The sequence below is a fragment of the Oncorhynchus tshawytscha genome, linkage group LG20, assembly GCF_018296145.1.
Source record: "Oncorhynchus tshawytscha isolate Ot180627B linkage group LG20, Otsh_v2.0, whole genome shotgun sequence".
NCBI classification, from domain to species: Eukaryota; Metazoa; Chordata; class Actinopteri; order Salmoniformes; family Salmonidae; genus Oncorhynchus; species Oncorhynchus tshawytscha.
In genome coordinates this window covers 33,931,123-33,943,474 of record NC_056448.1, presented here as the reverse complement: position 1 = coordinate 33,943,474, position 12,352 = coordinate 33,931,123, and the positions used below count along the sequence as shown (strand labels likewise).

The 12,352-nt window shown below is 49.5% G+C and overlaps 1 protein-coding gene across 10 annotated transcripts in view; it reads left to right on the top strand.

Annotated features, from left to right (window-relative positions):
• LOC112237858 (F-BAR domain only protein 2) overlaps positions 1–12,352 on the top strand; it is a 90,483-nt gene that overhangs the window by 37,334 nt on the left and 40,797 nt on the right. For all 10 annotated transcript variants that reach the window (XM_042302512.1, XM_042302506.1, XM_042302510.1 and 7 more), the window contains 2 exons: positions 6,822–6,918; positions 12,297–12,341. In XM_042302512.1, the coding sequence (XP_042158446.1) occupies positions 6,822–6,918; positions 12,297–12,341 (142 nt within the window). The remainder of the gene's footprint in view (positions 1–6,821; positions 6,919–12,296; positions 12,342–12,352) is intronic.

Here is a 12,352-nt window from a genome sequence, read left to right as displayed (position 1 = left end):
CACTGCACGGATGCACACGCAGACGCTCACACACGCGCACACACACTGCACGGATGCACACGCAGATGCTCACACACACACACACTGCACGGATGCAGACGCACACACACACACTGCACGGATGTACACGCAGACGCTCACACACACACACTGCACGAATGCAGACGCTCACGCGCGCACACACACATGGGGTGGGGCGTGTGTCCTGTCCCAGTGCTCAGTGGGTTCACTGTGTGTCAGATGAATTAGTGTAGTCTTTGATCACTCTAATAGTTTCACTGAGAACCAGGAAGCCTTCCATTCAGCCATTTATAGCAAACAATTAAAAACTGATCAAAACTCCCTCTCAACCAATCGAAAACACCTTCAACATACAATCAGAGGCAAAGCATGCCAACTGACTAGGCATCTCGCTCTGTGTGGATATGTTACTGGACTTTACTGTGTTCTGCTGTACATAACTCACTGATCATTACAATGTTCATCTTTTTTTTTTTTTTTTACATCTTCAGTATACATAGATATTGTTCTCTCATAGGTATGGTTCTGTTACAAATATTCTAGATGTTCTAGATGTTTTACTACATGACAGAATAGACAACTAAAAAGAAACTCTGCTCCACTGTGTGTAGTTGCTGCTGCAGTCCCAGCAGTGTCCACAGGGGGAGCCACAGCCCCACTCTCTGCTCTAAAGCTCCAGTGTTATTACCATGCATCTGAACAGGAGAAAGACATCACTGCCTGTCTCTGTCTCAAAGGGTACCCTATGTCCTATAATATGCCCTGGTTTTGACCAGGACCCATAGGGCTCTCTATAGGGAATAGGGTTCCATTTGGGACGCAGCCCATGGTTTAGTGTTAGCCTGGCTGGGCTTTAGTAAAATAGAGCCTAAAGGTGGGTGAGTGCTCTCCCAAACAGCTGGCAAAGTGTGCGCAGGAAGCCCACGTAATGATGAATACCCTTTTAAACCAGGCTGTGTGAGCAAGCGAGCACCATGCCAAGTAGTAGGGAGGGAGGGGGGACACTGCTTCATCAGTTAGACCACAGACATGCAAACTCGGCCCATACATACACACACACACCGTACACCGTACACCTAATGTACCAGAACTATAGACTAACAAATATACACACTGTCAATGTACTGTACACACTCTGACATTGCACTGTACACACACTGTCACTTAAAATAATCCATATTGCCAAGCACATCAACACACTTAAATCTGTCTATCCATATCAAATCAAATTTGTTTTGTCACCTGTACTGAATACAACAGGTGTAGACCTTACAATACAAATAGTCTGGGTAGCCATTTGATTAGCTGTTCAGGAGTCTTTTATAACTTGGGGGTAGAAGCTGTTTAGAAGCCTCTTGGATCTAGACTTGGCTCTCCGGTACCTCTGCTGTGCGGTAGCAGAGAGAACAATCTCTGACTAGGATGGTTGGAGTCTTTGACAATTTTTAGGGCCTTCCTTTGACACCTCCTGGTATAGAGGTCCTGAATGGCAGGAAGCTTGGACCCAGTGATGTACTGGCCCGTACGCACTACCCTCTGTAGTGCCTTGCGGTCAGAGGCCGAGCAGTTCCCATACCAGGCAGTGATGCAACCCGTCAGGATGCTCTCGATGGTGCAGCTGTAAAACCTTTTGAGGATCTGAGGACCCATGCCAAATCTTTTCAGTCTCCTGAGGGAGAATAGGTTTTGTTGTGCCCTCTTCATGACTGTCTTGGTGTGCTTGGACCATGTTAGTTTGTTGGTGATGTGGACACCAAGGAACTTGAAGCTCTCAACCTGCTCCACTACAGCCCCGTCGATGAGAATGGGGGCATGCTTGGTCCTCCTTTTCCTGTAGTCCACAATCAACTCCTTTGTCTTGATCACGTTGAGGGAGAGGTTGATGTTCTTGCACCATGCGGTCACGTCTCTGACCTCCAACCTATAGGCTGTTTCATCGTTGTCGGTGATCAGGCCTACCACTGTTGGGTCATCAGCAAACTTAATGATGGCGTTGGAGTTGTGCCTGGCCGTGCAGTCATGAGTCAACAGGGAGTACAGGAGGGGACTGAGCACGCACCTCTGAGGGGCCCCAGTGTTGAGGATCAGCGTGGAGGATGTGTTGTTACCTACCCTTACCACCTGAGGTGTTTAGTCCCAGGGTCCTTAGCTTAGTGATGAGCTTGGAGGGTACTGTGGTGTTGAACGCTGAGCTGTAGTCAATGAATAGCATTCTCACATAGGTGTTCCTTTTGTCCAGGTGGGAAAGGGCAGTGTGGAGTGCAATAGAGATTACATCATCTGTAATTTAGCTCGTCTGGTAGGCTCGTGTCACTGGGCATCTCTCGGCTGTGCTTCCCTTTTGTAGTCTGTAATAGTTTGCACACCCTGCCACATCCGATGAGTGTCGAAGCCGGTGTAGTACGATCCGATCTTAGTCCTGTATTGACACTTTGCCTGTTTGTTTCATCGGGGGACATACCAGGATTTCTTATAAGCTTCTGGGTTAGTCCTGCTCCTTGAAAGCGGCAGCTCTACCCTTTAGCTCAGTGCGAATGTTGCCTGTAATCCATGGCTTCTGGTTGGGGTATGTACGTACAGTCACTGTGAGGACAACGTCCTCGATGCACTTACTGATAAAGCCAGTGACTGATGTGGTGTACTCCTCAATGCCATCGGAAGAATCCCGGAACATGTTACAGTCTGTGATAGCAAAACAGTCCTTTAGTTTAGCATCTGCTTCATCTTACCGCCTTTTTATAGACCGAGTCACTGGTGCTTCCTGCTTTTAATTGTTGGTTGTAAGCAGGAATCAGGAGGAGAGAATTATGGTCAGATTTGCCAAATGGAGGGGGAGGAAGAGCTTTGTACATGTCTCTGTGTGTGGAGTAAAGGTGGTCTAGAATTGTTTTCCCTCTGGTTGCACATTTACATGCTGATAGAAATGAGGTAAAACTGATTAAACTTTCCTTGCATTAAAGTCCCGGCCACTAGGAGTGCCACCTCTGGATGAGCGTTTTCCTGTTTGGTTATGGCGGAATACAGCTCATTGAGTGAGGTTTTAGTGCCAGCATCGGTCTGTGGTGGTATGTAGACAGCTGCGAAAAATACAGATGAAAACTCTCTAGGTAGATAGTGTGGTCTACAGCTTATCATGAGATACTCTAACTCATGCGAGCAAAACCGTCAAACTGTCTATTCAAATACACACACACACACACACACACACACACACACACATTGACACACACATAGATACAATATCCGGCCAGGCAAACACACTGTTTGGCTATTGGGCATTGAAGTGTAGTTTTATGTTAACCTGGGGCTGGGTTTAGGTCTGGGTCTAGGACTGGGCCTGTGTCTAGGGCCTAAACAGTGGCTTGGCAGTCTGCATGGCTCTGCCGTTATCTAGTTAGCCTAGCTCTCTTCTGTCGTGTTCTTTCTGCTCTAGCCTGGACAACCACTAAAGACCACAGCATGAGGGAGGAGAGGAAGTTTAGGGAGAGAGACCTGCATGGGAGTGAGGGAAGAGAACAGGAGGTATACAGAGACTGCGTGGGGAGACTGGAGGAAGGTGGGAAAAGAGAGCGAAGGGAGAAAGATGGGGTAAGACTGGGGGGGAGAGAGGGGAGGAAGAGGAGAGGGGGATGACAGGAGGGAAGATGGGGAGGAAGGAAGACTGGAGTCAGAGGAGAGGGGGATGGCAGGAGGCAGAGGAGAGGGGGATGGCAGAGGATGGCAGAGGAGGGGATGGCAGGAGGAAGAGGAGAGGGGGATGGCAGGAGGAAGAGGAGAGGGGGGGGATGGCAGAGGAGAGGGGGATGGCAGGAGGAAGAGGGGGGATGGCAGAGGAGAGGGGATGGCAGGAGGAAGAGGGGGGGGATGGCAGAGGAGAGGAGGGGATGGCAGGAGGAAGAGGAAGAGGGGGATGGCAGGAGGCAGAGGAGAGGGGGATGACAGGAGGCAGAGGGGGGGATGGCAGAGGAGAGGGGGGGATGACTGGAGGCAGAGGGCAGAGGGGGATGGCTGGAGGCAGAGGAGAGGGGGGCAGAGGAGGAGAGGGGGATGGCAGAGGAGAGGGGGATGGCAGGGAAGGCAGAGGAGAGGGGGATGACGGGGCAGAGCAGAGGGAGGCAGGGGGATGGCAGGGAGGCAGAGGAGAGGGGGATGGCAGGGAGGCAGATGGCAGAGGGGGGGGATGGCAGGGAGGCAGAGGGAGGGGGATGGCAGGGAGGCAGAGGCAGAGAGGGATGACGGGAGGCAGAGGCAGAGGAGGGGGGGATGACGGGAGGCAGAGGAGAGGGGGATGACGGGAGGCAGAGGAGAGACGGGGGCATGACGGGGGGAGGCAGAGGAGAGGGGGGGATGACTGGAGGCAGAGGAGAGGGGGATGACTGGAGGCAGAGGAGAGGGGGATGACGGGAGGGAGGAAGATGGGGAGGAAGGAAGACTGGAGGCAAAGGAGAGGGGATGGGGAGACTGGAGGAGGGGGGGAACGTAGTAGGAGGAGGGGGAACGTAGTAGGAGGAGGGGGAACGTAGTAGGAGGAGGGGGAACGTAGTAGGAGGAGGGGGAACGTAGTAGGAAGAGGGGGAACGTAGTAGGAAGAGGGGGAACGTAGTAGGAAGAGGGGGAACGTAGTAGGAAGAGGGGAACGTAAGGAGGGGAACGTAGGGAAGAGGGGAACGTAGTAGGAAGAGAACGTAGTAGGAAGAGGGGGAACGTAGTAGGAAGAGGGGAACGTAGTAGGAAGAGGGGGGGGAACGTAGTAGGAAGAGGGGGAACGTAGTAGGAAGAGGGGGAGGAGGAGCATAGGAGGGAGAAAGAGGGGGTGGAGAAGGGGGAAAGAGGAGGAACATAGGAGGGAGGAGGAGGTATGAGATGGGTGGAGAGAGGTATGAGATGGGTGGAGAGAGGGATGAGAGGGGTGGCGAGAGGGATGAGAGGGGTGGAGAGGTAGTGAAAGAGGTGGGGGAGGAGGAGGAACAGGAGAGGGGGAAAGAGGTGGGGGGGAGTAACAGGAGAGGGGGGGGAAAGAGGTGGGGGGACAGGAGAGGGGGGAGAGAGGGAAAGTAAAGAGACTGCATGTAGCCAAGAGAGGTTGTCTTTAGCTCAGCTGGTGAGGCATGGTACTTGCAACGCCAGGATAGTGGGTTTGATTCCTGGGACCACCCTTAGTGCAGAATGTGGATCAAAACATCTTCTAAATGACATGTATTAATTTATATTAGAATGTATATAATTTAACTGAAAGTAATATTATTATTATTATTCTGGTTTAAAATCTTTACGACAATATGCCTGCATGCTGTGCAGAGTCACTGCAGGTGTGTGTGTGTGTGTGTTTGTGCATCTGTAAAAAATCACTGCGGGTTGGAGCAGTTGTGTGTGTCTGGGTGTGTGTGTGACACGCAGGCAGGTGATGACATCACAGCACGTTCCCTCATGGCAGCAGGATGCAGCTAGCGGCTGGCTGGCTGCAGCACCTGACAGATTGCGTGTGCTGGAGTGCGCATTCTACCTTGCCATGGCAGCCCATCCCCAACCCCCATCCCCCCGCGAGGCGTAGGGGGCTAATGCACCTTGCCTTGCTGGAGGGGTTGGGGGAGCTGCCACTGTGTTTTTCTGATAGTGAGTGGACATACTGTAAACACAACAGCATATCACGCACATCTGAATCGTTTGGCGAGATGACATAGCCAGTCGGTCCCTGTTTGTCATCTATCTGGTCCCTCTCCCCCGACAGACACACACTCACACTCTGACACACACGCCACTAACATCCAAAGTAAACAAACACCATCCTTCCCGTGATAGCACCCAGAGGGCATCAGGAGACCGCTCTGTCCACAACAATAAAACCATACCATTATGTAAGCCAGTCTCTACAGGCCTTAGAGACACATTGTACAGAGAATAGTTTTAAACAAGAGAGATAATAACTGTTGGGTAGTCCAGTCCTTTAGAGGGAGAATTGTAGTAAAGTAGTCTAGTCCTTTAGGGGCTCCTGAGTGGCGCAGTGGTCTAAGGCACTGCATCTTAGTGCTAGAGGCGTCACTACAGACCCTGGTTTGATTCCAGGCAGTATCACAACCGGCTGTGATTGGGAGTCCCATAGGGTGGCGCACAATTGGCCCAGCGTCGTCTGGGTTTGGCCGGGGTAGGCCGTCATTGTAAATAAGAATTTGTTCTTAAGTGAAAAGCACAAAGCCATATTGCATTTGTCAATCCTCCTGAGTATTCTAAAAACATGGCACCCAGAGAGCAGTCCCCAAGGACATGAGCTGTCACTCTCACAAGCTATCACACACACAGCAGATACACACACACACACACACACACACACACACACACACACACTGCGCCATGTTTTAATCACAGAAGTACCTCCCAGTGGTCCTACCACATTGTGATTCCTCAATGGACTCAATGACTGCCCAGCAGCTCAGCCCAGCAGCTCAGCCCAGCAGCTCAGCCCAGCAGCTCAGCCCAGCAGCTCAGCCCAGCAGCTCAGCCCAGCAGCTCAGCCCAGCAGCTCAGCCCAGCAGCTCAGCCCAGCAGCTCAGCCCAGCAGCTCAGCCCAAGTGTCTGCCACTCTGCCATCAGTTCTTCTTTCTTTTAATGTAGGCTAATCCATTCTGATGCCTCACTGTACTGATGCCAGACCTGGGTCAAATACGTCAGAATGCTTGAGCTGCACTTGATTTACAGCAGTTTGCCCTTTACAATGGAACCAATGGAATCGTCCCGAAAGTGCAACCCCAAGTTAAACGAAGCGCACCTCATGACCCTGTGTGTTTGTTGTTGTCCCTCTGCAGGTCCGTATAGAGTTTGAGAGGAACATGGAGAACACTTCTGTTGAGGGCTTGATACAGAAACTGTCTGACAGTAAAGGAACGGGCAAAGAGAGACCAGGTAAGATTCCCCATACGCACAGACACACCTGTCATGATAGGCAAATCACGTCTACAGATCAATGTATTACACATATGCTAGTGTGTATGACTGGTGAAGCACTTCAGTGGTTAGCGGCAACTTATGTAATTGTAAATCACATTGTAGGATTTTGTTTTTTGGCAAATTATGTTGGAAAATAACAAAAGTTTATCTCAATACTTTGTTATATACCCTTTGTTGGCAATGACAGAGGTCAAAAGTTTTCTCTAAGTCTTCACAAGGTTTTCACACACTGTTGTTGGTATTTTGGCCCATTCCTCCATGCAGATCTCCTCTAGAGCAGTGATGTTTTGGGGCTGTTGCTGGGCAACACGGACTTTCAACTTCCTCCAAAGATTTTCTATGGGGTTGAGATCTGGAGACTGAAATGCTTCTTACGAAGCCACTCCTTCGTTGCCCGGGCGGTGTGTTTGGGATCATTGTCATGCTGAAAGACCCAGCCACGTTTCATCTTCAATGCCCTTGCTGATGGAAGGAGGTTTTCAAAATCTCACGATACATGGCCCCATTCATTCTTTCCTTTACACGGATCAGTCGTCCTGGTCCCTTTGCAGAAAAACAGCCCCAAAGCATGATGTTTCCACCGCCATGCTTCACAGTAGGTATGGTGTTCTTTGGATGCAACTCAACATTCTTTGTCCTCCAAACATGACGAGTTGCGTTTTTACCAAAAAGTTCTATTTTGGTTTCATCTGACCATATGACATTCTCCCAATCTTCTTCTGGATCATCCAAATGCTCTCTAGCAAACTTCAGACGGGCCTGGACATGTACTGGCTTAAGCAGGGGGACACGTCTGGCACTGCAGGATTTGAGTCCCTGGCGGCATAGTGTGTTACTGATGTTACTTTGGTCCCAGCTCTCTGCGGGTCATTCACTAGGTCCCCCTGTGTGGTTCTGGGATTTTTGCTCACCGTTCTTGTGATCATTTTGCAGGGAGCCCCAGATCGAGGGAGATTATCAGTGGTCTTGTATGTCTTTCATTTCCTAATAATTGCTCCCACAGTTGATTTCTTCAAACCAAGCTGCTTACCGATTGCAGATTGTCTTCCCAGCCTGGTGCAGGTCTACAGTTTTGTTTCTGGTGTCCTTTGACAGCTCTTTGGTCTTGGCCATAGTGGAGTTTGGAGTGTGACTGTTTGAGGTTGTGGACAGGTAAGTTACAGGTCTGTGAGAGCCAGAAGTCTTGCTTGTTTGTAGGTGACCAAATAATTATTTTCCACCATAATTTGCAAATAAATAAATTAAAAATCCTACAATGTGATTTTCTGGATTTTTTTTCTCATTTTGTCTGTCATAGTTTAAGCGTATCTATGATGAAAAGTACAGGCCTCTCATCTTTTTAAGTGGGAGAACTTCCACAATTGGTGGCTGACTAAATACTTTTTTGCCCCACTGTACCTATTCCTTCAATATGCCTGAATCTGACCCTGTATCAGTGGTTACTTAGGGTAACTTTCTTTAAAGTGACTTCTTGTCTTTAAGATGGGGACAGGCCTATAAGAGAGATTTAGCCAATGAGAGAGCAGTAACAAAAGGTGGTAGAAGGCCATCAGACTCAGTAGCTGTAATCTGCTGTAAAGGTAGGCAGGTCAGGCCGGACATTCCAGTTAGCATGTGACACCATGCAGGCCAGTACAGGGTCAGGACGGCTTTGCTATACGCATACACACTCACGCGCATGCATACACACTCACGCATACACACTCACGCGCACGCATACACACTCACGCATACACACTCACGCGCACGCATACACACTCACGCGCACGCATACACACTCACGCGCACGCATACACACTCACGCGCACGCATACACACTCACGCGCACGCATACACACACTCATACAAACACACTCGTTGCTGTGTTTAGGCTACAGACTGAACTAAGCAGCCAGAAGCGAGCTCTTTTGGGGATCAAGAGCTCAACAGTGACTCTGTGTAAACTATGACATGCTACGGTAAGCAAGGGAAATCTTACAATATATATAGTGTTTTCCATTGTGGCTTACCCTGGGGCTTGCAGCCCATCACATCAGGTAGGCAACACAAAGGGGTGTGTTTGTGTGTATACAAACGGTGACCCCTGACCCCTGTGTCCAGATGGGGTGTCTGAACAGCGCCGGCCTTCATTTGTTTTGACAGCAGAATTAATTGAGGGCTGAAAGCAGTTGTAGAATTCCTCCCCGTATCAAGCTGTTCATTAGAGATCTCACCACGGCCTAGGCTGTGTCATAACAATAACCTGCCTGTCCCTTGATGAAATAGCTGAACGGATGGCCGATCCTGTGCCTTGAGAGAGAGAGAGGTTGAATAAACTTTCTACCACAGAAACAGTCTCAAAGTGACACGCTGCTTGGCAGGGGGGTTCGTAGTGTTCACTGATATCCAGCTGAGCTGTCAACTGGCAGGGAGCCAGACACGCAAACCCCTCTGCCCCTCTCCCTCTTCCTCTCTCTTTCCCGCTCCGAGCTCCATGTGAAGCATATTCAATTTAAAAAGCCATCCTCCGCTCATGCGTGACTGCATGCTTCCCTCACAGAGAGAGGAATAAGATAAAAGAACCTCTACATAAACAGTCATCTGTCTGTTTATGAAATGTTTAAACAGATCCTAATGCCAACTGTGCAGATTTAGGTAAGATTGGCATGTCTGGTGTAGGTTTTTTGCTGTAGTCAGTGTGTGTAAATATTGTCAGATGTAGGATGCTGTCAGCGAAAGGTTCCTGCCCTGTGCTTACATTGTTGTTGCCCGTTTTGGTCAGTCTTCATGTGGAGGTGCCTAAGTATGGTCTTCAGACATTATTATTCAAATATGTTTATTATTATTGTCTTAGAATTGGTGATTATGGGTATTTAGCAACACCAGCAACTGCTGATTACTGTAGGAGGTTATGGTTCCCTCTTCACTTAGTTAACTATACCTGCTTGTTGTCAATGCTGTGTGGATTAGGGATGGAGCAGTGGGCAGGTCTCTCTCTCGCTTGATCTCGGTCTCTCTCGTGAACTAGTTATTTGATGAGCGTGGAATTCTTTTTTAATTGGAACGGAACACGCACACACAAACAGCAGTCACATCAGTGTGTGTTCGCCGGCGGTGAAAAGCTAACCGGAGAGGGCCTGATATTGCACAGTAGAGTAGATTGGTGTACTTTATCGACGTCACTTGGTGTACTTTTTCGACGTCACTTGGCGTGATGCGTGCCTCTCGTGACTTACCGCTTCCCTGAGCTTCTCCAAGCGCTGCGCATGTCGAACGATGCATTTTGCCCTCAACTGACATTCTCTGGGGAAGGCTGCATCGAACTGCTGTTGCCATATACACTGCACTAATATATCATTAGCTTTGTTTTTTCAGGTCAAGACATTTTAGTGCCAAGGAAATAAAATCTTGCCCGAGGCTGGCCTACACTCTTCTCTCCCTCCATGGTCTGCCATGGAGGGAGACGTTGTGCCCTGGTCGTGCCCTGGTCGCGCCCTGTGCCCTGGTCGTGCCGTGCCCTGGTCGCGCCGTGCCCTGGTCGCGCGCCGTGCCCTGTGCCCGTGCCCTGGTCGCGCCGTGCCCTGGTCGCGCCGTGCCCTGGTCGCGCCGTGCCCTGGTCGCGCCGTGCCCTGGTCGCGCCGTGCCCTGGTCGCGCCGTGCCCTGGTCGCGCCGTGCCCTGGTCGTGCATTAGCTTTTAAGAAGATAAATGGTTTCTCCGCTGCTTTTTCAGTAGCGCGTGTGTGTGTGTGTGTGTGTGTGTGTGTGTGTGTGTGTCTCATGAGCCATTCTGTGTGTACTGAAGGTCAGGTCAGTGGGTTATGTCTGTCCACCTGGCATAGTTTGAATGCCAGGTGCCATTTTAGTTGATTGGTTGTTTTAGAGCAGTTTGGTCTCTGTTGTGCAGGTTTACAGTAGGCCTATGTAGAACTTACATTCTGTCTCTGGTCGCTCTCTCTGTGTCCGTCCATGAGAAAGTGTTTGTGTGAGAGAGAGGAAGTGACTGAGGAATAGTTTGTGTGTGGAACATGCTGTAGTGTGTGTGTGTGTGTGTGTGTGAGAGAGGAAGTGACTGAGGAATAGTTTGTGTGTGGAACATGATGTAGTGTGTGTGTGTGTGTGTGTGTGTGTGTGTGTGTTTACTCAGTGTGTAGTGTAGCCTAGTGTGTGTGTGGTCTCATGAGCCATTCTGTGTGTACTGAAGGTCAGGTCAGTGGGTTCTGTCTGTCCACCTGGCATAGTTTGAATGCCAGGTGCCATTTTAGTTGATTGGTTGTTTTAGAGCAGTTTGGTCTCTGTTGTGCAGAACTTAAATTCTGTCTCTGAGATCTGTGTCCGTCCATGAGAAAGTGTATGTGAGAGAGAGGGGAAGTGACTGAGGAATAGTTTGTGTGGAACATGCTGTAGTGTGTGTGTGACTGAGGAATAGTTTGTGTGGAACATGCTGTTGTGTGTGTGTGAGAGAGAGGAAGTGACTGAGGAATAGTTTGTGTGTGGAACATGCTGTAGTTTGTGTGTGTGTGTGAGAGAGAGGAAGTGACTGAGGAATAGTTTGTGTGTGGAACATGCTGTAGTTTGTGTGTGTGTGTGAGAGAGAGGAAGTGACTGAGGAATAGTTTGTGTGTGGAACATGATGTAGTTTGTGTGTGTGTGTGTGAGAGAGAGGAAGTGACTGAGGAATAGTTTGTGTGTGGAACATGCTGTAGTTTGTGCGTGTGTGTGAGAGAGAGGAAGTGACTGAGGAATAGTTTGTGTGTGGAACATGATGTAGTTTGTGTGTGTGTGTGAGAGAGAGGAAGTGACTGAGGAATAGTTTGTGTGTGGAACATGATGTAGTTTGTGTGTGTGTGTGTGAGAGAGAGAGGAAGTGACTGAGGAATAGTTTGTGTGTGGAACATGCTGTAGTTTGTGTGTGTGTGAGAGAGAGGAAGTGACTGAGGAATAGTTTGTGTGTGGAACATGCTGTAGTTTGTGTGTGTGTGTGTGAGAGAGAGGAAGTGACTGAGGAATAGTTTGTGTGTGGAACATGCTGTAGTGTGTGTGTGTGCTGCACTACAGTGTATCTTATGTGCTGTAGTATTTTCCCCTGGTTCAAGATAAAGTCACATCTTGCTGATGGCTACCAGACACACTGCCATTGACCCTGTCTGCCCTCTGGGTTCAGCAGAGACCACTTAGTTTAACGTGTGTGCCAAGCTGGACCCTCTGTTCCTGCCAAGCCGTGTGTGTGTGTGATGATAGGTTGTGTGTGTGTGTGATGATAGGTTGTGTGTGTGTGATGATAGGTTGTGTGTGTGCGATGCGTTTAGGGCACTGCCAGCAAATTAACCTAAATGAGTGTTTTCTGTATTATCAGGTCCTATTGAGTTTGAAGAATGCAACACTGCCATCGCCACTGAAGGTAAGACACAC